This window comes from Capra hircus, chromosome 23 (genome assembly GCF_001704415.2).
Source record: "Capra hircus breed San Clemente chromosome 23, ASM170441v1, whole genome shotgun sequence".
Classification (NCBI taxonomy): domain Eukaryota; kingdom Metazoa; phylum Chordata; class Mammalia; order Artiodactyla; family Bovidae; genus Capra; species Capra hircus.
Window position 1 is genome coordinate 20140805 of NC_030830.1, and position 25993 is coordinate 20166797.

The 25993-nt window shown below is 38.4% G+C and overlaps 1 protein-coding gene and 1 pseudogene across 1 annotated transcript; both read right to left on the bottom strand.

Moving 5' to 3' along the window:
* LOC102181112 (olfactory receptor 10C1-like) lies at positions 12344-13294 on the bottom strand. Its single transcript, XM_013976898.2, has one exon. The coding sequence runs from the start codon at positions 13292-13294 to the stop codon at positions 12344-12346; it is 951 nt and encodes a 316-aa protein (XP_013832352.2).
* Positions 23272-24210, bottom strand: LOC102181381 (annotated as a pseudogene).

Genomic DNA, 25993 nt, shown 5'->3' on the forward strand with positions numbered 1-25993 from the left:
ATAAGGTGTCCATAGGTGCGTGGGTTTATCTCTGGGCTTTCTATTTTGTCCCATTGATCTATAGTTCTGTCTTTGTGCCAGTACCATACTGTCTTGATGACTGTAGCTTTGTAGTGTAGTCTGAAGTCAGGCATGTATGTTGATTCCTTCAGTTCCATTCTTCTTTCTCAAGACTGCTTTGGCTATTTGAGTTTTTTTTATACTTCCATACAAATTGTGAAATTATTTGTTCCAGTTCTCTGAAAAATACTGTCCGTAGCTTGATAGGGATTGCATTGAATCTATAGATTGCTTTGGGTAGTATACTCGTTTTCACTATATTGATTCTTCCAATCCACCAACATGGTATATTTATCCATCTATTTGTGTCATTTTTGATTTCTTTTATCAGTGCTTTATAGTTATCTATTTATAGGTCTTTTGTTTCTTTTTAGTGAAGTGAAAATCACTCAGTCATGTCTGACTCTTGCAACTCCATGTACTGTAGCCTGCAAGTTTCCTCTGTCCATGAGATTCTCCAGGCAAGAATATTGGAGTGGGTTCCCATTTCCTTCTTCAGTGGATCTTCCTGATCCAGGAATTGAACCCATGTCTCCTGCATTGCAGGCAGATTTGTTTCTTTAGGTAGATTTATTTAGGTAGATTATTCCTAAGTATTTTATTCTTGTCATTGCAATGATGAATGGAATTGTTTCCTTAATTTCTCTGTTTCCTCATTGTTAGAGTATAGGAATGCAAGGGATTTCTGTGTGTTGATTTTATATCCTGCAACTTTACTATATTCATTGATTAGCTCTAGTAATTTTCTGGTGGTGTCTTTAGGGTTTTCTATGTAGAGGAACATGTCATCTGTAAACAGTGAGGGTTTTACTTCTTCTTTTCCAATTTGGATTCCTTTTATTACTTTTTCTTCTCTGATTACTGTGGCTAAAACCTCCAAAACTATGTTGAATAGTAGTGGTGAGAGTGGGCACCCTTGTCTTGTTCCTGACTTTAGGGGAAATGCTTTCAATTTTTCACCATTGAGGATAAAGTTTGCTGTGGGTTTATCATATATGGCTTTTATTATGTTGAGGTATGTTCCTTCTATGCCTGCTTTCTGGAGGGTTTTTTTTTTTTTATCATAAATGGATGCTGAATTTTGTCAAAGGCTTTCTCTGCATCTATTTAGATAATCGTTTGGTTTTTGTCTTTCAATTTGTTAATATGGTGTATCACATTAATTGATTTGTGACTACTGAATAATCCTTGCATCCCTGGGATAAAGCCCACTTATTCCTGATGTATAATTCTTTTTTTTAATATGCTGTTGGATTCTGTTTGCTGGAATTTTGTTAAGGATTTTTGCATCTATGTTCATCAGTGATATTGGCCTGTAGTTTTCTTTTTTTGCGACATCTTTGTCAGGTTTCGGTATTAGGGTGATGGCGGCCTCATAGAATGAGCTTGGCAGTTTACCTTCCTCTGCAATTTTCTGGAAGAGTTTGACTAGGATAGATGTTAGCTCTTCTCTAAATTTTTGGTAGAATTCACCCGTGAAGCCATCTGGTGTTGGGCTTTTGTTTGTTGGAAGATTTTTGATTACAGTTTTGTTTTCCATGCTTGTGATGGGTGTGTTAAGATTTTCTATTTCTTCCTGGTTCAGTTTTGGAAGGTTATACTTTTCTAAGAATTCATCCATTTCTTCCAAGTTGTCCATTTTAGTAGCATATAGTTGCTGAGAGTAGTCTCTTATGATCCTTTGTGTTTCTGTGTTGTCTGTTGTGATTTCTCCATTTTCATTTCTAATTTTGTTGATTTGATTCTTCTCTCTTTTTTTCTTGATGAGTCTGGCTAGTGGTTTGTCAAAAAAATTTTTTTATTTATCTTCTTGAAGAACCAGTTTTTAGTTTTGTTGATTTTTGCTATAGTCTCCTTTGTTTCTTTTTCATTTATTTCTGCACTAATTTTTATGATTTCTTTCCTTCTACTAACTTTGGGACTCTTCATTTCTTCTTTTTCTAGTTGTTTTAGGTGTAACATTAGATTATTTCTTTGATTTTTCTCTTGTTTCTTGAGATAAGCTTATATTGCTATGAACCTTCCCCTTAGCACTGATTTTTACTGAATCCCATAAGTTTTGGGTTGTCATGTTTTCATTTTCTTTTGTTTCTATGAATATTTTGATTTCTTTTTTCATTTCTTCTGTGATTGTTGGTTATTCAGAAGTGTGTTATTTAGCCTCCATATATTTGTATTTTTAATAGTTTTTTTCCCCCTGTAGTTGACATCTAACCTTACTACATTGTGATCAGAAAAGAAGCTTGACATGATTTCAAGTTTTTTTGAATTTACCAAGGCTAGATTTATGGCCCAGGATATGATCTATGCTGGAGACTGTTCTGTGTGCACTTCAGAAAAAGGTGAAATTCATTGTTTGGGGGTGAAATATCCTATAGATATCAATTAGATCTAACTTGTCCATTGCATCATTTAAATTTTGTGTTTCCTTGCTAATTTTCTGCTTAGTTTATCCATCCATAGGTGTGAGTGGGGTTTAAAGTTTCCCACTATTATTGTGTTACTGTTAATTTCCCCTTTCATACTTGTTAGCATTTGCCTTACATATTTCAGTGCTTCTATGTTGGGTGCATTGCATATATATTTATAATTGTTATATCTTCTTCTTGGATTGATCCTTTGATCATTATGTAGTGTCCTTCATTGTCTCTTTTCATGGCCTTTATGTCAAAGTCTATTTTATCTGATATGAATATTGCTACTCCTGCTTTCTTTTGGTCTCCATTTGTGTAAAATATCTTTTTCCAGCCCTTCCCTCTCAGTCTGTATGTGTCCCTTGTTTTGAGTGGGTCTCTTGTAGACAGCATATATAAAGATCTTGTTTTTGTATCCATTCAGCCAGTCTTTGTCTTTTGATTGGGGCATTCAACCCATTTTACATTTAAGGTAATTATTGATAAGTATGATCCCATTGCCATTTACTTTGTTGTTTGGGGTCCGAGTTTATACACCCTTTCTGTGTTTCCTATTTAGAGAAGATCCTTTAGTATTTGTTAGAGAGCTGGTTTGGTGGTGCTGAATTATCTCAGCTTTTGCTTGTCTTTAAAGCTTTTGATTTCTCCTTCATATTTGAATGAGATCCTTGCTGGGTAAAGTAACCTGTGTTGTAGGTTTTTCTCTTTCACTACTCTAAGTATGTCCTGCTATTCCCTTCTGGCTTGAAGAGTATCTATTGAAAGATCAGCTGTTATCCTTATGGGAATCCCCTTGTGTGTTTTTTGTTGCTTTTCCCTTGCTGCTTTTAATATTTTCTCTTTGTGTTTGATCTTCATTAATTTGATTAATATGTGTCTTGAGGTGTTTCACCTTGAGTTTATCCTGTTTGGGACTCTCTAGGTTTCTTGAACTTGGGTGACTATTTCCTTCCCATTTTAGGGAAGTTTTCAACCATTATCTCTTCAAGTATTTTCTCATGGTCTTTCTTTTTGCCCTCTTCTGGGACTCCTATGATTCAAATATTGTGGCGTTTAACATTGTCCCAGGGGTCTCTGAAGCTGTGCTCATTTCTTTTATTTCTTTTTCCCTCTCTGCTTCATTTATTTCCAACATTCTATCTTCCATCTCACTTATCCTATCTTCTGCCTCAGTTATTCTACTGTTGGTTCCCTCCAGAGTGCTTTTGATCTCAGTTATTGCATTATTCATTGTTGACTGACTGTTTTTTACTTCTTCTAGGTCCTTGTTAAACATTTCTTGCATATTCTCAATTCTTGTCTCTAGTCTATTTAACTGTAACTCCATTTTGTTTTCAAGATTTTGGATCATCTTTACTATCATTATTCTGAATTCGTTTTCAGGTAGATTCCCTATCTCCTCCTCTTTTGTTTGGTTGGGTGGGCATTTATCATGTTCCTTTACCTGCTGAATCCTTTACCTCTGCCTTTTCATTTTGTTTAGATTGCTGTGTTTGGGGTGGCCTCTCTGTATGCTGAAAGTTTGTGGTTCCTCTTTATTGTGGAGGTTCCTCCCTGTGGGTGGGGTTGGACTAGTGGCTTGTCAAGGTTTCCTGGTTAGGGAAGCTTGTGTCAGTGTTCTGGTGGGTGGAGCTGGATCTTTTCTCTCTAGGGTGCAATGAAGTATCCAATAGTGAGTTCTGAGGTGTCTATGGGTTTGGTGTGACTTTGGGCAGCCTATATTTTGATATTCAGGGCTATGTTCCTGCATTGCTGGAGAATTAGTGTGGTATGTCTTGCTCTGGAACTTGTTGGCTCTTGGGTGGAGCTTGGTTTCAGTGTAGGTATGGAGGCTTTTGGATAAGCTCTTGTTGATTACTATCCCCTGAAGTCAAAGTTTTCTGATGTTCTTTAGTTTTGGATTTAAGTCTCCTGCCTGTGGCTTTCAATCTTATTCTTACAGTAGCCTCAAGACTTCTCTATCCATACTGCACAAATGATAAAACATCTAGGTTAATGGTGAAAAGATTCTCCACAGTGAGGGAAATCCAGAGAGGCTCACAGAGTTACATGAAAAAGAGAAGAGGGAGGAGGGAGATAGAGGTGACTAGGAAGAGAAGAGGGGGAGTCAAAAGAGGAGAGACCAATCTAGCCAGTAATAAGTTCCCTAAGTGTTCTCCACAGCCTGGAACACCCAGAGAGATTTACAGAATTAAGTAGAGAAGAGAAAGGGGAGGGAGGAGATAGAGGTCACCTGGGGAAGAAGAGGGAGAGTCAAAAGGGGAGAGCAATTAAGCCACTAACCGCACCCCTAAGTAAAAATTGGTACTGAAGATTAGATTCTTCAGTTCCATTCAGTTCAGTCACTCAGTCGTGTCCGACTCTTTGCGATCCCATGAATCGCAGCACACCAGGCCTCCCTGTCCATCACCAACTCCCGGAGTTCACTCAGACTCATGTCCATCAAGTCAGAGATGCCATCCAACAATCTCATCCTCTGTCGTCCCCTTCTCCTCCTGCTCCCAATCCCTCTCAGCATCAGAGTCTTTTCCAATGAGTCAACTCTTAGCATGAGGTGGCCAAAGTATTGGAGCTTCAGCTTCAGCATCATTCCTTCCAAAGAAATCCCAGGGCTGATCTCCTTCAGAATGGACTGGTTGGATCTCCTTGCAGTCCAAGGGACTCTCAAGAGTCTTCTCCAACACCGCAGTTCAAAAGCATCAATCTTCAGCACTCAGCTTTCTCCACAGTCCAAATCTCACATCCATACATGACCACAGGAAAAACCATAGCCTTGACTAGATGGACATTTGTTGGCAAAGTAATGTCTCTGCTTTTGAATATACTATCTAAGTTGGTCATAACTTTTCTTGCAAGGAGTAAGTGTCTTTTAATTTCATCACTGCAATCACCATCTGCAGTGATTTTGGAGCCTAAAAAAGTAAAGTCTGCCACTGTTTCCACTGTTTCCCTATCTATTTCCCATGAAGTGATGGGACCAGATGCCATGATCTTAGTTTTCTGAATGTTGAGCTTTAAGCCAACTTTTTCACTCTCCCCTTTCACTTTCCTCAAGAGGCTTTTTAGTTCCTCTTCACTTTCTGCCTTAAGGGTGGTGTCATCTGTATATCTGTGGTTATTGATATTTGTCCCAGAAATCTTGATTCCAGCTTGTGCTTCTTCCAGTCCAGGGTTTCTCATGATGTACTCTGAATATAAGTTAAATAAGCAGGATGATAATATACAGCCTTGACGTACCCCTTTTCCTATTTGGAACTAGCCTGTTGTTCCATGTCCAGTTCTAACTGTTGCTTCCTGACCTGCATACAGATTTCTCAAGAGGCAGGTCAGGTGGTCTGGTATTCCCATCTCTCTCAGAATTTTCCACAGTTTCTTGTGATCCACACAGTCAAAGGCTTTGGCATAGTCAATAAAGCAGAAATAGATGTTTTTCTGGAACTCTTTTGCTTTTTCCATGATCCAGTGGATGTTGGCAATTTGATCGCTGGTTCCTCTGCCTTTTCTAAAACTAGCTTGAACATCTGGAAGTTCACGGTTCACATATTGCTGAAGCCTGGCTTAGAGAATTTTGAGCATTACTTTGCTAGCATGTGAGAAGAGCACAATTGTGCAGTAGTTTGAGCATTCTTTGGCATTACCTTTCTTTGGGATTGAAATGAAAACGGACCTTTTCCAGTCTTGTGGCCACTACTGAGGTTTCCAAATTTGCTGGCATATTGAGTGCAGCACTTTCACAGCGTCATCTTTTAGGATTTGAAATAGCTCCACTGGAATTTCATCACCTCCACTAGCTTTGTTCGTAGTGATGCTTTCTAAGGCCCACTTTAACTTCACATTCCAGGATGTCTGGCTCTAGGTGAGTGATCACACCATCGTGATTATATGGGTCCTGAAGATCTCTTTTGTACAGATCTTCTGTGTATTCTTGCCACCTCTTCTTAATATCTTCTGCTTCTGTTAAGTCCATACCATTTCTGTCCTTTATCGAGCCCATCTTTGCATGAAATGTTCCCTTTGTATCTTCAGTTTTTTTGAAAAGATCTCTAGTCTTTCCCATTCAAAAATACAATATTAGAAATATTAAAAAATTAAATCACAAAATTATAAAAATATATATATGAAGTTTGCTTTAAAAATAGGGTCTTCTATATGTGAGACAGCAAAAGAGAGACAGATGTAAATAACAGACTGTTGGACTCTGTGAGGGAAGGTGAGAGTGGGATGATTTGAGAGAATAGCATTGAAACATGTATATTACCCTATGTGAAATAGATTGCCAGTCTAGGTTTGATGCATGAGACAGGGTGCTCAGGGCCAGTGTACTGCGATGACCCAGAGGGATGGGATGGGGAAGGAGGTTGGAGGGGGATTCAGGATGTGGAACGTGTACACCCATGGCTGATTTTTGTCAATGTATGGCAAAAACCACTACAATATGTAAAGTAATTAACCTCCAATTAAAATAAATTAGTTAATTAAAAAATAAAATAGGGTCTTTATTTCAAAGTAGTAGTAGGTTATAAAAATGAGAATTAAAGGAGTAAGAAAGAACTTTAAAATAAAAAATGATAATAGTAAAAATATATCTAGGAATTTCTGTGGAGCTGTTGAGGGCAGTGTAGGGTCAGTTCAGTTTCAGATAATTCCTTGTTCCAGCTTATACTTCTTCTCAAGGCCTATAAGGCCCCTTCCAATGCTTTGTCAATGCAAACTACAGGGTTTTAATCTGCTGCACCTGTCACTTCCAGAGCGGTTCCCTCTTCTTTATTTATTTGGCTTCCTCTGTTTTCAAGTCTCTTCAGTGTCTAATTTCTGCCCTGACACAAGGGGGCCAAGGTGGTCACTTAGTTGGGTTCACTTGTGCTGTGGGGAGGGCAGAACAGTGCAAACAAATGTCACTGGCATGTGTGGGGAGTGCTCCCGGTGTATGTACCACACTGGGTTTGCCCCAGCTCACGTTGTGTGTGCTTTTCTGGTCTTCACTGCTCAGGCTCCAGGTTGCTCTGCAGGAGAATTGTCCAAAGTGGGCCCTGGGTTTCATGCACTTCCTAGGTCTAAGATACTCAGATTCAGCTTCTCAGGTACTCCACAAAGGCACAAACTCGGTTGGGTCTGCGTTTTGTTCCCTTCCCAGGTCCCAGCAGCTCGGGTGACCAGGTGCTTGGCAAGCACACTGTCCCAGGTGAATCATGCATCTTAATCACCTCCTCGGTCCTGGCCACTTGGTTTTTTGGGTGCGTCGCATGAGTGCCGTCTCAGGTGTGCCATGTGTCTCCTCTGGGGAGCTGACCTCTGGCTGCGACCCTCCTTGCAGATGTCAACTTCCCAGGATCCCAGGAAGTCTTGGTTAGCAACTAGGAGCCTGCTCACAGTTTGGTGTTATGTGAGCAGGCCAGGGTGTGCCTTAGGTCAGAGCTTTTCGTGGGAAAGTTCTCTTTCTCTCTCTCTTTTTTCCTCTCTCTGGCTATCCCACAGATTGGGTTGCTATCTCATATTAGTTCTCTCAGATTGTCCTCAGGGCATTCAGGCCTGGTCCTTACCCTAAGCCTGCAACCTGTGCCTCCCTGTTCAGCCTCCACTCGCTGGTGGCAGATGCGAGTGTCTGGGCTACTTCTCCACTGGGGGTTGTGGTTAGGTGCCTATTCTGTGGGTTTTATTTATTTATTTTTTCTTCCCAGGCATGTTGCACTCTGAGATTCCAAAACTTCCCACAGGCCCGCTGGTAAGAGGGTTTCCTGGTGTTTGGAAACTTTTCCTTCTTCACGACTCCCTCCTTGGTATGGGTGTCTGTCCCTAACTATTTTGTCTCTTTTTGTCTTTTGTATTTTGTCCTACCTTCTTTTAAAGAGAAAGGGCTGCCTTTCTGGGTGCCTGGTGTCCTCTGCTGGTGTTCAGAAGTTGTTTTGCTCAGCATTCAAATGATCTTTTGATGAATTTGTGAGGGAGAATGTGGTTTTCCTGTCCTATTCCTCCGCCATCTTCCCCATTTCCAATTGTTTAATTTTTCTAGATTCCATGTAGAAGTGATAACATGGAGTGTTTATATTGATATTTAATATATATGTGTCATATATATATATTATAATCTCCCCTTTACCTCCTTTATCCATTCAAACGTTGCTGAACACTAAGGTTGCTCCCATATCTTGGCTATTGTAAATAATGCTGCAGTGAACATTGGATTGTACATATCTCTTCAAATTAGTGCTTTGTTTTTTTTTCTTCTTCAGATATATACTCAGGAATGTAATTGTTAGATTGTAGAGTAGTTGTACTTTTAGTGTTTGAAAACCTCTAGGAAGTTTTCCACAGTGGCTGTATCATTTACATTCCCTTCAAGAGTCTAAAAGAGTTTCTTTTTTCCACATTCTTGCCAACATTTGTTGTTTGTAAAGTTTTGGATGATAACCATTCTGATAGGTATGAGGTAATGTCTCATTCTGGTTTTGATTTGCATTTCTGTAATAATTAATGATGTGGAGCATCTTTTTTTTTTTTTTGAGAAACTACAACTGGTAAATTTATTTCCTTCATTTTAGGTCAAATAATACTTAAACATTTAAGCTGTAATTTTAATGTTTTCATTTTATTTTATTAACTTAAATTTATTTATTTTAATTGGAGGCTAATTACTTTACAATATTGTATTGGTTCTGCCACACATTAACATGAATGTGCCTGTTAGCCATCTATATGTCTTCTTTGGAAAAATGTCTATTCATGCTTTCTGCCTATTTTTTGATTGAGTTTTTTGGTCTTATTGATACTGAGTTATATGAGCTGTTTATATATTTTGGATATTAACCACTTACCAGTCATATCATTTGTAAATATTTTCTCCCATTCAGTCGGCCATCTTTTTGTGGATTGTCATTTTGTTTTATAAATATATATTTATATATTTCCTGTGCAGAAGCTTTTTAACATTAAGTGGGTCTAGTTTGTTTGGTTTTGCTTTTGTTTCTTTTGCCTTAGCATGCAGATTCAAAAAAAATATTGCTATGATTTATCTCAAAGAGTGTTCTGCTTATTTTCTCTCTTAGGAGTTTTATGAATTCTGGTCTTAAATTTAGGTCTTTAATTGATTTTGAGTTTTTTTTTAATATGATGAGTGGAAATGTTGCAGACATTCTTTTACATATAAATGTTCAGTTTTTGATCATTTTAGACTTACAAAACTTTTCAAAACTAGTAAACTAAACAGATATGATGATGCTATACAAATTGTTTTTAACTTGCCTTCCATGCCATGCTCAGTTGCTTCAATCGTGTTCGACTCTGTGTGACCCTATGGACTGTAGCCTGCTAGGCTTCTCTGTCCATGGGATTCTCCAAGGCAAGAATACTGGAGTCGGTTTCCATTCACTCCTCCAGGGGATCTCTCCAGCCCAGGGATGGAGCCTGTGGCAGGATGGAGCTCTTGCATCTTCTGCATTGCAGGCAGATTCTTTACCACTGAACTCCCCAGGAAGCCTGTTACTTGCCTTAATTTTTAATAAATCATTCATTTTTAAAGATTAATAAATACATGTAAAAGTAATAATCTTTAGTGCCTGCAGATAACTCCTACCTACTTCTATAGCATAGTTGTTAAGTAGTTATTTTCACACGTTCAGATTATTTCTATTCTTCATTAGGTGCACACAGATACAAATAAACACCACAGTGTATTATATCTTGGTCTTTGGTGAACCAAATAGCTTTTGGTAAAATGAGCATATCTGGCAAAACACATCTTGGTCATTAGTGAACATCACTATCATCCTGTGATTGTAGCATTATCACATCTTTTTCTCAGCTTTATTGAGATAAAATAATAAAAATTGCCAAGAGTTAGACTTAAGGTGGATAATGTGATGATTTTATATTGTCATTGTGAAATGATTACCACAATCAAGTTAAGTAACATATTCACTATCTCACATAGCTATCCTTTGGGCATGTGGATGATAGGAACAGTTAAGGTCTACTTTGTTAGCAAATTTCAAATACAATACAGTATTATTAACTACAGTCAGCATGCTCTATGTTAGACTGCTAGAACTTATTCATTCTATCTGTAAATTGTCATGGCAGCAGTCAGAGTTCTCCTTTCCTTGTCACATTATCACTACTATGAGTAGTTATTAATCACTTATAGATCACAGCACCTCCCTGAAAACTTGATGTTCAAATTTAAGGTAATGCTTCTATAGATGACTAGAGGTACTTGATTATATTGTAACTATGTTCATTTCTCTTAAGAGCAAGTTTTTGAATGAGTTCCAAATATATCCTTTCAGAATTCATCTGCACATATGTACATTTTGTAAACTACATAAAAATTAAAATTGCTTTTATTAATTATGTTTAGTTCAGCTTTCTTCTTCCTTCCTTGAATTTAAATCTGATTTCTCTTTCTTTTTAAAAAAATGTTTACTATAGGGACTCTTGGTAAAAATTTCTCATATTATTCTGCAACAAATTCCTCTGAATTTTATGACTTTGCTCTTTTGGATGGTTACATATTTTCATAGTACCCACAACTCAAAAAAAGAGTTATTTAACTCTATATCATGTACCAATTAGTAAGGATAAAAAATTTAAAAATACTTTTATGGAAGGAAATAATTCACATCATAGAGTTGTTGGGGAACTAGGAGTCACAAGAGATGGATATTTGTGGAAGCGCTACTAGTGACCAGAATGTGAAAGTGAAAGTGGCTTAGTCTTGTCTGACTCTTTGTGACCCCCATGGACTGACCATGGAATTCTCCAAGCTAGAATACTGGAGTTGGTAGCCTTTCCCTTCTCCAGGGGATCTTCCCAACCCAGGAAAGGAACCAGGGTCTCCTGTATTACAGGTGGATTCTTTACCAACTGAGCTATGAGGGAAGCCCTCCCAGTGACCAGAGCAGAAGTCATATGAACCTCTCATGGACTGGTGGTGGTGGTGGTTTAGTAGCTAAGTCGTGTCCGACTCTTGTGACCCCGTGGACTGTAGCCCACCAGGCTCCTCTGTCCATGGGATTCTCCAGGCAAGAATACTGGAGTGGGTGGCCATTTCCTTCTCCAGGGAATCTTCCATACCCAGGAATCAAACCCAGGTCTCCTGTGTTGCAGGCAGATTCTTTACTGACTGAGCTACAAGGGAAGACCTTATAGTGCTTTCTCCTCTCATGGACTAGGAAATGCCTAAGGGTATAGGTGAGAATGTCCTAGACTTCTGAGATAAAATCTGGTAATTTGTACTTTAAGCCTGTGCATGCATGTGGACTAAGTTGCTTTGTCATGTCTGACTCTTTTAGACCCTGTGGACCATAACCCACCAGGATCCTCTCTCCATGGGATTCTCCAGGCAAGAATACTGGAGTGGGTGCTGTGCTTCCTTCAGGGGATCTTCCCAGCCCAGGGACTGAACTCATGTCTCTTATGTCTCCTACATTGGCAGGTGTGCCTCCTGGGAAGCCCCATTTTAAGTCTGTACATTAACCTAACTGAAATATTTTGGAAAACCTGTCTAGTACTGGATTCATGTATCAAAATTCTTTGGTAGCCAATTTCATTCCAGAACTTGACAATCTGAACTTTAGCAATAAGAAGACTGCTGTCTCCAAAATTACAATAGCTGTTATTAAAGGAGGTTATTACAAAACAGTTGGACAAATACATTTCTTCTCCCTTCCTTCCTTTTCTTTCTTTCCTTTTAGATTGAGTATGCATCTTTTTCAAAGAGAAATTTTTATGGTCTTCTAGTATGTTGTTGCTGTTTAGCCACTAAGTTGTGTCCAGCTCTTCTGCAACACCAAGGATTGTGCCCTGCAAGACTATTCTGTCCATGAGATATTCCAGGAAAAATGTTTAAATGGGTTGCTATTTGTACTCATGAGTCAAAGCTTTTTCTTGCCCAGAGTTCTCCAAAGAGCTGTCTTGACTTCCTTGTTTCGTAAACTGTAGATGATAGGGTTGAGCATAGATGTCACCACTGTGTAGAAGAGGGCCAGGAGTTTATCTACCCCAGGTGAATGGCTAGACTTGGGCCTCAAATAGCTGACAGATGCTGAGCCATAGAAGAGTGTTACTACCAGTAGGTGGGAAGAACAGGTGGAAAGAGCTTTTCGGCGACCTTCAGGGGATGACATGATGAGCACAGCAGCTAGAATTCTGCCATAAGAAGCAGTGATTAATAAAAATGGGCTGGAAATGCAAAGAGTGGCCACAACAAAGACTGCAGCCTCATTATGGGATGTATCCCCACAGGCTAGTGCCAGAATAGGGGGGAGGTCACAGAAGAAGTGGTCTATTTCACAGGGGCCACAGAAGTCCAAAGAAAAAATATAGTTGGTTTGGCCCAAGCTTACTATGCAACCCACTCCCCAAGAAACCATTGCTAAATGGACACACACTCCATGACTCATTCGTGTTGCATAGTGAAGTGGGGAGCATATGGCTGTATAGCGATCAAAAGCCATGGCTGCCAAAAGATAGCATTCACTGATCCCAAATAAGGCAAAGAAAAACATCTGTATAGCACAGCCCTCCCGAGAGATTCCTCGGGCCTCACTCGCAAGGCTCTGCAGCATCTTGGGTATAGTAGAGCAAGTGTATCCAATCTCCAAGAGAGACAAGTTGGCCAGGAAGAAGTACATAGGGGTATGGAGGACTGGATTGGTCCAGATGGCAAGGGCTATGAGAGCATTGCCTGTCAGTGATGCTAAGAACATGAGTAAGATGAGGGAAAATAAGAGCCAACACTGTTCAGTGACCTCAGAGAATTTGGTAAATGCAAAGTGTTTCACAGACATGCTGTTGTCTTGCCACAAGGAACAATTGATGCTCATGACCTGAAAAAAAGAAAGGCAGGTCATTAAAAGATTCTTTTAGCTGGAAATATAAATCTTTATATTGCTCTTAACAAGCTCAAGTCAGAGATAAATTTCTTACCTCTAGTTTGAAAAGTTTGGAAGTTACACTGATCCTATTGCCAAATCTAGTCAGCAGACATAAAATGGAAAAAAAAATCCCTTTTATATCTAGTCAGCAGGCATAAAATGAAAAAAATTTCAGCACAATTAGCTTTTATCCCATTATTTTGTCAAATAAAGTTATCATATCTAAATATTTATTTCCTATTCTTGCCACTGACTTGCTTTCTTCACTCATCCATTCCACAAGTATTTATTGAATTCAGAGTATTTTCAGAGTATTTTTCAGTTACTGTTCATGGGTCCTGAGATTAAACAATGGACAAAAAAGGATGGAAACAAGTGGACTCATTCAAAATTCTGTTAAATATGAAATAACAACTCTGAATGATTACAGAACCCTTGGTGGATATGATTTTGCAAAATTTATTCACACATCATGTATTCTATTATGATGCATTTATAAAGCATTTATAAACATTTACCATGCACTGTATCTAGTTAAATTAATTAATATAGTTTAATGTATATATTCCCTTTGTAGCAACACAATTCAGTTAAGATTGTAGTAAAGAAACAGAGATAATTGTCTATTATCTTTTTTTTTTGAACCCCAAACATTTTCTTAAATATCTTCAGTTCTCAATAATAGCCTATGCAGTTGCATAAAAACTCTGATTGCAGAGAAGTTGTCATCTCTTTTATCAGTTAAATACACAAATATGTTATTAATATAATACTAATTCTATCTTCCTGTACCTGGGAAGAACTGCAGTTTCCTCAGTGACACTGATGGAGGAAAGAAGGAAGAAATCCAAACCAGAAATAGAGAATGCCTCACTCTTTCTTAATTAGTGACATCACAAAGATTTCATTTCATAAATATACTGTCCCATTTAGACTGCAGACAGTAAATGCAAATGCTTGTGTTGGGAGTGAGAGTCAGGGTCGTGAGGCATGGGAGAAAGCAACTGGTGAATGATACACTGGATGGCTGACTGTGCAAAGGCCAATGCATGCTGTCAGTCATTTGATATTCTTAGCCCCACAGGATGAATAAAGTTATCCTGTGATAAGTACTTCTTTCAGCTTAACAAAGCTCAGAGATAATTGAAAAAATAAGACGTCCAGAAAGGTCTGTGAGTGCCTCTAAATAATTAAACTTACGAAGAATTGTATTCTGTCTATAAATAATTATTACATCATAGAGAGATAAATGTATGGGTCTGCTTGAGGTGAGAATACAAACAAATGTAGTCAAATTCCCTTCCCCCTCCCTGTCACTGGGAATATTACTATACCAGGCAAAATCTGATTTTCTTCATTACACTTTCTGTTTATTTCAGGATTTACTCTCTGTTGACCTTTGTCCAGGGACCCTGAGATCCATGTAGTAGAGGTCAGTTTTATGTACATATCAAGAATATTTAATTTTAATCATTGTCTACTGAAAGAGAGGGAGGTCCTCAAGGGCAGTTGTCAGGGGTCTGTAGATAGGAGCATCACAGCAGTACAACAGATGGCTTGGCACAGACATTCTTCAGGCTTTTACCTCATACATTTTCTGGACTTTAAAGCTTCTAACTAATCATTTTTTGTGAAGAAAATATGATGAAGCCCTTCCTGTCTTTCTTGCTGAGTTGTTTTGAGTTAAAATGCAAACATTACAGAGGCAAATCATGAATGAAAAATAAGGAATTAAAGTGCACTTAATCAGCATCAAAACCTCTTGCCTTTTACTAGTCTCATGTTAAGAAACTCATAGGATGATGTGTGCCATATCCTCTATTATAACCAGTCTGTAAAAATAATCTATTTAATATACATATGTGTAAAAATGAGTTTGCTGTACAGCAGAGATTGACACAGCATCTTAAATCAACTATACTTCAATAAAAAGCCTATGTTAAGATTCAGTCATCAAGAAAATATGCACTGATATTAATCTAAAGAAACAAGAGTTTCATGCCCAATAATAAATTGTATTTGTCTATCTATCTCTATCAATGTGATAAGAGATTAAGTGACCAATGAACATAGACAAGATTCTGATGGTTTGAATTTTGGAATGGAGTTTCAGTGATAGTTAGATGTATGATGAGATAGAGGAAGGAGACAAGATAATTTTAATAGCTCAATGGGTTGGCTTCATGTGCCACCTTACCCAGCCCCAAGATCCAAGACAAGTACATTTTATATAGTTCTGCTTTGGAAATAATCTAGCACAAGCAATTCATTTTGGGTCTGTGCCACATAATCAGAAATACTCCTTAGCTGATTCAGTCCCTTATTAATCTCTGTTCTCTTAATGAAATGTTTCTTTGTTTCCCATCAGTCAAAGGAAAACATGAGACATTATTAGATATTTTACCTGAAACACTTAGTACAGTGCCTGGCATACAAGAAAAACTCAATAAATATTCAACTCTTTGCAACCCAATGGGCTGTACATTCCATTGAATTCTCCAGGCTACAATACTGGAGTGGGTACCACTTCCCTTCTTCAGGGGATCTTCGCAACCCAGGAATCAAACCCAGGTCTCCCACTTTGCAGGTGGGTTCTTTATCAACTGAGCTATCAGGGAAGCCCCAGTAAATATTAACCTTTGTTATGCTGAAATTGTCATTTCTAAATGATCGAGCAGTAGGTACTGTTTATGTAAATTGGTCATTAGTTTGTAGAGAAGATTTCCCATTGCTTTCCACAATTCACCCATAGTCACTGAGGATCTAATATTTAGCTGGGTGGTGCCTTAACATAACCCAGACGAACTATGTTATCATTTCATTGGAATAACATGCACAAGATAATCTAGGCATTTCTATTACCCAACAATAAGAGATATATCTATTTCTTGAGAAGTAATTATTTTGGAACAATTTGCAACAATATTATGACAGAGCTACTGGCAAACTGAGTAGATTTTTATATGCTTCAGAGAAGGAGAAAAGACCTCATTAAAATAATCTCCAGAACTGAATAATGCTTTGGGTGTTATCTATCCATTTTAGCATTTTAATAGACTTTGTTCCACAACCTTCTTTTTTTAAGATATCAGTTTTATCACATACCTTTAATCCTAAAATTTGAGTCAAAAAAGTAAATGGTTTTTACTTCTGATGAGCCAGTAGCTGATTTTGTCTGCACGCTCTCCATGTAACCTCCCAAAGTTCAGAGGATATAAATCTCCACATCCTCACTCCTAAGACAATGCACTGAGAAGATTTTGCTGTAGTCAGGACCATGTCTGATTTCATGAAGGCTGTGTGTCTCTTAACAGAGCATCATGTCCTTCCTAGCAATGCTCTCACGGCTAACACACAAAGACACACAGACACTCACACACAAGCATGCCAGACTGTGCTGATTACATAATGATGATGTTTGGACTTTTCTCATCCTGAAACACTGAGAATTATGAATATTTATACTTCATTTCTTCTTCTTGTTCTGAATCCATATCCTGCCTTCCTTTCTCAGGAGACATATTCTTCTCACTAGAGTATGTCAGGAAGCAGTTTGATTCTCTCAGGAATTGCCATGGACGGGTCTGTCTCTATCTGTTGGGGAGTATGAATATTCAGGAAGCAAAAGAAATAAATATAAAAGATAATGTAAAAAGACAAGTAAAAGTAAATCAACAGCAATATATAATGAATAACCTATAGTATAGATAGCTGCTATCATAGACTGGGTACACAATGTGATATATATATATATATTATTTTACTTTATTTTGCTTTACAATACTGTATTGGTTTTGCCATACATTGACATGAATCAGCCACGGGTGTACATGAGTTCCCAATCCTGAACCCCCCTCCCACCTTCCACCCCATATCATATCTCTGGATCATCCCTGTGCACCAGCCCCAAACATCTTGTATCCTGTATCGAACATAGACTGGCGATTCATTTCTTACCTGATGGTATACATGTTTCAATGCCATTCTCCCAAATCATCCCACCCTCTCCCTCTCCCACAGAGTCTAAAAGTCCATTCTATACATCTGTGTCTCTTTTGCTGTCTCGCATACAGGGTTATCATTACCATCTTTCTAGATTCCATATATATGTGTTAGTATACTGTATTGGTGTTTTTCTTTCTGGCTTACTTCACTCTGTATAATAGGCTCTAGTTTCATCCACCTCATTAGAACTGATTCAAATGTATTCTTTTTAATGGCTGAGTAATACTCCATTATGTATATGTACCACAGCTTTCTTATCCATTCATTTGCTGATGGACATCTAGGTTGTTTCCATGTCCTGGCTATTATAAACAGTGCTGCAATGAACATTGGGGTACATGTGTTTCTTTCAATTCTGGTTTCCTCTGTGTGTATGCCCAGCAGTGGGATTGCTGGGTCACAATGTGATATTAATTCAGGGAAAATCAACTACTGGAACCAAATATGTATGTGACCACTCTATACTATTAATATAAACTACTCACATTTAAATTTTTGTTTGAATTAAACTAAGTAGTTGTCAAAAGTAATTATGAAAATCATGTAACTTTCATGTCATATTAGTAGTACATTGATGCAGTTAGTATTTATTTTGGTTATTATAAGAGACTCAATAAATCATAATAATCTTCAAATCTTCTAGTAACATGAGTTTGTCAAAGTACCTTTTTGTTTGTATCAAAAGTAAAAAAAACCCGAGTCAAAGATATATATTATGATGATGAAAAAACTGTATGATACTTCATATTTTTTCTTTAAATGACATAAAAAAGTGGATAAGGTAATAAATACCTATTATTGACATGATATGAAGGCAAAGGAAAAAGCCCACAGAAGAGTAAGTTGTCATTTGTTTTTTTAATTGGAGTATAATTTCTTTACAATGTTAGTTTCTGCTGTACAAGGATGTGAATTATTTATGTGTATATACATATCCACTCCGTTGTGAATCTCCCTTCCATACCCACAATTCCACCCTTACCAGTCATTCACAGAACACCAAACAGAGAATCCTGTGCTATACAGCAGCTTCCCACTAGCTAATTTTGCTACTTGATTCTAGAAAAAAAGTTTCAATTCTTACTCTTTTTTGGGAATATAGCTTTATTCTTCTGTTCAGATTCATATTCCTTTATTTATTTTTTAAAATTTATTTATTTATTTTACTTTACAATAGTGTATTGCTTTTGCCATACATTGACATGAATCCACCATGGGTGTACATGTGTTCCGCATCCTGAACCTCTCTCCCACCTCCCTCCCCATCCCATCCCTCTGGGTCATCCCAGTGCACCAGCCCTGAGCACCCTGTATCATCATATTCCATTCAAAATTGTTGTGCATCCTTTAAAAATTGTTGGGCTTCCCTGGTGGCTGAGCTGATAAAGAATCTGCCTGCGATGTGGGAGACCTGAGTTTGGTCCCTGGGTTGGGAAGACCCCTGGAGAAAGGAATAGCTACCCACTTCAGTATTCCGGCCTGGAGAATTGTATGGCCTGTATAGTCCATGGTGTCGCAAAGAGTTGGACATGACTGAGCAAGTTTCACACATGCATGCTTAATAAAAAGTTGACTATATTTAATGTATGCATTTTGATAAATTTGGAAATGGGCCTATACGTATGATACTGCCATCACAAACAATATAAACCATCACCTCCAAAGACTTCCTGTGCTCCATGCATTTTTGTTTGTTTGTTTGTTTGTTTGTGAGATGAGCACTGGTCATGAGTTTGTGAACTTTAAAACTTAAGAGGGCAGAAACCCATTCTTAAAGGTGTATTTTGTCACTATTGATTTCTGAGTGGAAGACAATTACAATTCTGAAATGAGTTGTCTTTACAGATCTAAAAGATAAAGAAGTGATCTAAACAGCTCTAAACAGTCTCTATAGCTAAGTTTTCAACTTAAATCTTGAATTTTGTATTCTAAACAGAAGATATCATTTTGTCTAAATAAAATTAAGTTAAACAAAGGTTATCTTAACTAATAAAAATGATCAGAGATATTATGTACCATCACAGAATTTTTATTTTTCTTGCTTTGTGTGAATGTTTGTGTCAAATTTAAAAAACCTTTTATGGCACATCAGCCACCTATCAGCCAACATTTAAAGTTGTTTAGAATTATTTTCAAAGTAAATATACCAAAGTCCATTTGTCTCAAGAACTGGACCAAGCACCAAGCATGGTGTGTTCTGTTTCAAAAAAATGAATCTGTATTGCAGTTAATTCTTGTTCAGGAAAACATATGATTTATCATCCAATAATTTGCTTAGACCTTGATTTGCTAGACCAGAAGACATGCCAGAAATATCTAAGTCACCCTTGTTGTTCTTACCTATTAATTTTTCACTATACAACATTATGCTGATTTCTGTATTGGCAGGCAGATTCTTTACCACTGCACCACCAGGAAATCACCATAATGTTGATTTCTAACCATATTTTAAACACCAAATAAATGTAATATCCTTTAATTTGCTTTAAAAACTGTGATGTTTTATGACAGAGTTTGAAGTTGGATGTGAGTCCTAGAACTAATTTTGACACTTTCAACTTTTAACAAAACAGATTCTAAACCTCAAAAATATACTTACCTTGTTGAAGTAATCAATTTGCTGTCTATTCTAGAAATACAAATTATTTCTTTCTCATCCTGATTCTTGCAGTTTCAAAAAGCATTCCTGGATGTTCCCATTACACATGAAATGGTTCCATGTGTGGTTCATTATTAATATCACTATCTTGTTCTCTCACTGATTCAGAAGGCTCATGCTTATGATATATACAAGGAATATTAAGAAACCCATATGTTTTGTCCATATATTTTATTCATTTAATATTTAATGATACATTCCTTAGTTAAAATTATAAAACATTGCACACTTGCTTGTTAGAGTAACAATGTGTTGTAGCATTTAGATAAATTGAGGTTGATAAACTTGTGGCCTTAGGAAACATCACTACAAACAAAGCTAGTGGAGGTGATGGATTTCCAGTGGAGCTATTTCAAATCCTAAAAGATGATGCTGTGAAAGTGCTGCACTCAATATGCCAGCAAATTTGGAAATCTCAGCAGTGGCCACAGGAATAAAAAGGTCAGTTTTCACTCCAATCGCAAAGAAAGGCAATGACGAAGAATGCACAAACTACCACACAATTGCACTCATCTAGCATGCTAGTAAAGTAATGCTCAAAATTCTCCAAGCCAGGCTTCAGCAATATGTAAACCATGAACTCCCTGATGTTCAAGCTGGTTTTAGAAAAGGCAGAGGAACCAGAGATCAAATTGCCAACATCTGCTGGATCATGGAAAAAGCAAGAGAGTTCCAGAAAAACATCTATTTCTGCTTTGTTAAATATGCCAAAACCTTTGAGTGTGGACCACTATAAACTGGAAAATTCAGAAAGAGATGGAAATATCAGACCACCTGACCTGCAGCTTGATAAACCTGTATGCAGGTCAGGAAGCAACAGTTAGAACTGGACATGGAACAATAGACTGGTTCCAAATAGGAAAAGGAGTACGTCAAGGATGTATATTGTCACCCTGCTTATTTAACTTATATGCAGAGTACATCATGAGAAACTCTGGGCTAGATGAAGCACACGTTGGAATCAAGATTGCCAGGAGAAATATCAATAACCTCAGAAATGCAGATGACACCACCCTTATGGCAGAAAGTGAAGAACTAAAGAGCCTCTTGATAAAAGTGAAGGAGGAGAGTGAAAAAGTTGGCTTAAAGCTCAGCATTCAGAAAACTAAGATCATGGCATCCGGTCCCATCACTTCATGGCAAATAGATGGGGAAACAGAGAAAACAGTGGCTGACTATTTTTTTGGGCTCCAGAATCACTGCAGGTGGTGAATGCAGCCATGAAATTAAAAGTAATTTTAATTTAACTCCGTGGAAAAAGTCATGACCAACCTAGACAGCATATTAAAAAGCAGAGATGTTACTGCTGAAAAAGGTCTGTCTAGTCAAGGCTATGGTTTTTCCAGTAGTCATGTATGGATGTGAGAATTGGACTATAAAGAAAGCTGAGTGCTGAAGAATTGATGCTTTTGAACTGTGATGTTGGAGAAGACTCTTGAGAGTCCCTTGGACTGCAAGGAGATCCAACCAGTCCATCCTAAAGGAGATCAGTCCTGAGTGTACATTGGAAGGACTGATGTTGAAGCTGAAACTACTTTGGCCACCTGATGCAAAGAGTTGACTCATTTGAAAAGACCCTGATGCTGGGAAAGATTGAAGGCAGGAGGAGAAGGGGACTTCAGAGGATGAGATGGTTAGATGGCATCACTGACTCAATGGACATGAGTTTTGGTGAGCTCTGGAAGTTAGTGATGGACAGGGAGGCCTGGCATGCTGCGGTCCGTGGGGTCACAAAGAGTTGAACACGACTGAGCGACTGAACTGAACTAAGCTGAAACTTGTGAGATAAACTCATGGTTGTTCGAAGGTGTAGAGTGCCTCACACTGAATGTACAGTGGCACCTTGCTGCCCACTTAGACGTGGCAAATCTTGCAGAGAGTGATGAAATGTTTCTTAGGTGCCAAGAGCATAGGAGGGCTTCCCAGTTGGTGACAGTGGTAAAGAAACCACTGGCCAATGCAGGCGATGTAAGAGACGTGAGTTCGATCCCTGGGTTGGGAACATCCTCTGGAGGCTGGCAGGGCAATCCACTCCAGTGTTCTTGCCTGCAGAATACCATGGACAGAGGAGCATGGTGGGCTACAATCCATAGGGTTGCAAAGAGTCAGACATGACTAAAGTGACTTGGTATGCACATGGTCATAGGAAGTCCAGTGATGAATGCTACCATGCTATTTTATGATTAGCATATGCAGATGACATCACCCTTATGGCAGAAAGTGAAGAGAAAATAAAAAGCCTCTTGATGAAAGTGAAAGAGGAGAGTGAAAAAGTTGGCTTAAAGCTCAACATTCAGAAAACGAAGATCATGGCATCTGGTCCCATCACTTCATGGGAAATAGACGGGGGAACAGTGTCAGACTTTATTTTTTTGGGCTCCAAAATCACTGCTGATGGTGACTGCAGCCATGAAGTTAAAAGATGCTTACTCCTTGAAAGGAAAGTTATGACCAACCTAGATAGCATATTCAAAAGCGGAGACATTACTTTGCCAACAAAGGTCTGTGTAGTCAAGTCTATGGTTTTTCAAGTAGTCATGTATGGATGTGAGAGTTGGACTGTGAAGAAAGCTGAGCACTGAAGAATTGATGCTTTTGAACTGTGGTGTTGGAAAGACTCTTGAGAGTCCTTTGGACTGCAAGGAGATCCAACCAGTCCATTCTAAAGGAGATCAGTCCTGGGTGTTCATTGGAAGGAACGATGCTAAAGCTGAAACTCCAGTACTTTGGCCACCTCATGTGAAGAGTTGACTCATTGGAAAAGACTCTGATGCTGGGAGGGATTGGGAGCAGGAGGAGAAGGGGACAACAGAGGATGAGATGGCTGGATGGTACCACTGACTCGATGGATATGAGTTTGAGTGAACTCCGGGAGTTGGTTATGAACAGAGAGACCTGGCGTGCTGCGATTCATGAGGTTGCAAAGAGTTGGACATGACTGAGCGACTGAACTGAACTGATTAGTTTATGTTATAGTTTACAGTACTTTTTTTTTTTTTTTTAGTGTTTAACAGCCACTATTTCATTATATATCAAACAAAATAGAATGATTTTTAAAATACATTTCCACAGAATGCCCTTACTGGTGTGTATTAGCCAAGTATCAACCTTGCCTAAGAATATGAGAAACATGACATGTTTACAAGAACATCTATTATGAAATAACATGATGTGGGGAATTATGAGACAAGATTGAGTTATTAAAGAAACCTCTATATACCTACTAAATAGGTAAATAATTTCATCTGATGTCTACCAACTATCACTTGGAAGTGAAAATGCTCCTCATCAGATTGCCCAGTGCCCCCTTTACATCCTTATTCCTCAGAGTGTAGATGAAAGCATTGAGTGCAGGAGTCACCACTCCATAGAAGAGAGCCATGAACTTGGGCTGGTCTCTTGAGATGGAGGAGGGGGGCTGAAGGTACATGCTGATACCTGGGCCATAAAATAAGAAAACTACAATGAGATGGGCAGAACATGTCCCAAAGGCTTTTTTCCTTCCCTCCAAAGATTTAATCTTAAATACAGCATGTCCAATGCAAGCATAGGAAATAAGAATTAAGCACAGTGGCACAGCTAAGAAAAAAATGCATACCACTGAGAGTGTGAGCTCATTAGCCCCCTTTTCGCCACAGGCAGTCTTTATCAGAACAGAAATCTCACATAGCAAGTGATCCAGGGTATTGTGACCACACAGTGGTAACTGTAAGGTGACAGTGGCCTCTGAGACAGCATAGGTCATTCCACTCAGCCACACAGTGGCCACTAATAAGATACAGACGCGCTGATTCATGATGAGGGTGTAGTGTAGAGGCTTGCAGATGGCCACGTAGCGATCAAAAGACATAAGAGCCAAAAGCAGACATTCTGTGCCCCCCATTATGTGGAAGAAATAAAGCTGAACAGCACACCCCATATAGCTGATTGTCTTCTTAGACGTTCCCAGGTTAAAGAGCATCTGAGGGACAATGCTTGTGGTGTAGCACATGTCCAAAAAGGAGAGGTTAGTGAGGAAGAAATACATGGGGCTGTGCAGACAGGGGTCTACCTTGGACACCAGAATGATGGCTATGTTTCCCATCATGGCCATGGGGTATGTTATAAGCAGAATAATGAATAGAGGAAACTCTAGCCAAGGACGGTCAGTAAAGCCTAGTAGAATAAACTCTTCAGGATGGCTTTTGTTATTTGGTTCCATTATCTTCAATTTGTTTCACCTATGGCAGGGAGTTAGCAAGAAAGGTAGACAAATTTTGAGAAATGATAAAACAGAATTATGTAGCTCGCACAATTAAGCATCCAGTCATAGGAGGTTGAGTATGGTAACTAACTGGAAAAAAGTCAAAGTGCAGTCGCTCAGTCGTGTCTGACTCTTTGCGACCCCATGATCTGTAGCTTACCAGGACCCTCTGTCCATGGGATTTTCCAGGCAAGAGTACTGGAGCGGGTTGCTATTTCCTTCTCCAGGGGATCTTCCTGACCCAGGGATCAAACCTGGGTCTCCTGCATTGTAGGCAGATACTTTACCATATGAACTGGAGGAGAGGACTAATGAAACAAATGTGATACTAGGTGACTTAATTTCTTTTCAAGAGTCTACAAAATAAAGGTAGCTAGCTTAAGTAACCTAACCTTTTTGAAATTGAAGTTTCTTTTGTGTATAATAAAGATGCAGTGACTATGTCCTTGTGCTATGGTGAGGATTAAATGTCAAGTAGAAATGACTGTGCTTTATATTTTCCAAAGGAATGCTTTTCATACTATGTTTGCATACTTATCAGCTGAAGATGTAGTTAAAATGAAGTTTATTGGTTCCTATATTCAAATGTCTAGTAGAGTAGATGTGGCATGGGACCTAGGAATCAGATAGTTCCTTTTCAGAATCACTGCTGCAAGGTATTACTGAAATATTAAGACTAAAATTGTTAGCTATAGCTATAGCTATAGAACAAGAATGAGGTGGAAAAAACCCTGCACTTAAGCATCATCAAGGTAGCCTTGTTCAGATACAAGTATATTATTATAGTTGAAGAGTTACATCATCCGCATAGGAACTGACAAGGCAGGTTTTATCCAAGTCCATCTTAATAATTTATAATTGAAAAAGAAATTTAAACATTTTTGTACCAGTGTCCTGAAATATAAATGGAGAGGATTTAGCTATGACATGTTTTCCTATACTCAGAAATTTGTTTTGGAATGTAAATTTTCTTGCACAACGACTTCATTTAAACTGGGCAATTGGTTTTTCATGTTAAATTTTAATAATCTATCATGCAGGAATTTTTCTTTATTGAGTGGGCTTATCCTGTTTCTACATAAGAATTTGGATAGTTATCAATGACTTAGTTAATTGTTAGTTCAGTTGCTCAGTTGTGTCCGACTATTTGTGACCCTGTGGACTGCAGCACGCCAGGCTTCCCTGTCCATCACCAACTCCCGGAGTTTACTCGAACTCATGTCCATTGAGTCAGTGATGCCATCCAACCATCTCATCCTCTGTCATCCCCTTTTTCTCCCACCTTCAATCTTTCCCAGCATCAGGGTCTTTTCAAATGAGTCAGTTCTTCGCATCAGATGGCCAAAGTATTGGAGTTTCAGCCTCAGCATCAGTCCTTCCAATGACTGTTCAGGACTGATTTCCTTTAGAATTGACTGGTTGGATTTCCTTGCAGTCCAAGAACTCCAAGAGTCTTCTCCAGCACCACAGTTCAAAAGCATCAATTTTTCAGTGCTCAGCTTTTTTTTTTTACAGTCCAACTCTCACATCCATACATGACTACTGGAAAAACCATAGCTTTGACTAGACACACCTTTGTTGGCAAAGTAGCTACAAATCTAATCTTTATGTTTAGGGAACTAGTTCAGGAGGCAAATCTTTATTCCTATTCAGGATAGGAGACTTATCAGTCTAGGGGCAACAGATTACATTTGTAGGGTTGCAGAGCAAAGTTTTCACATCCACTAGTTCATCAAATCCT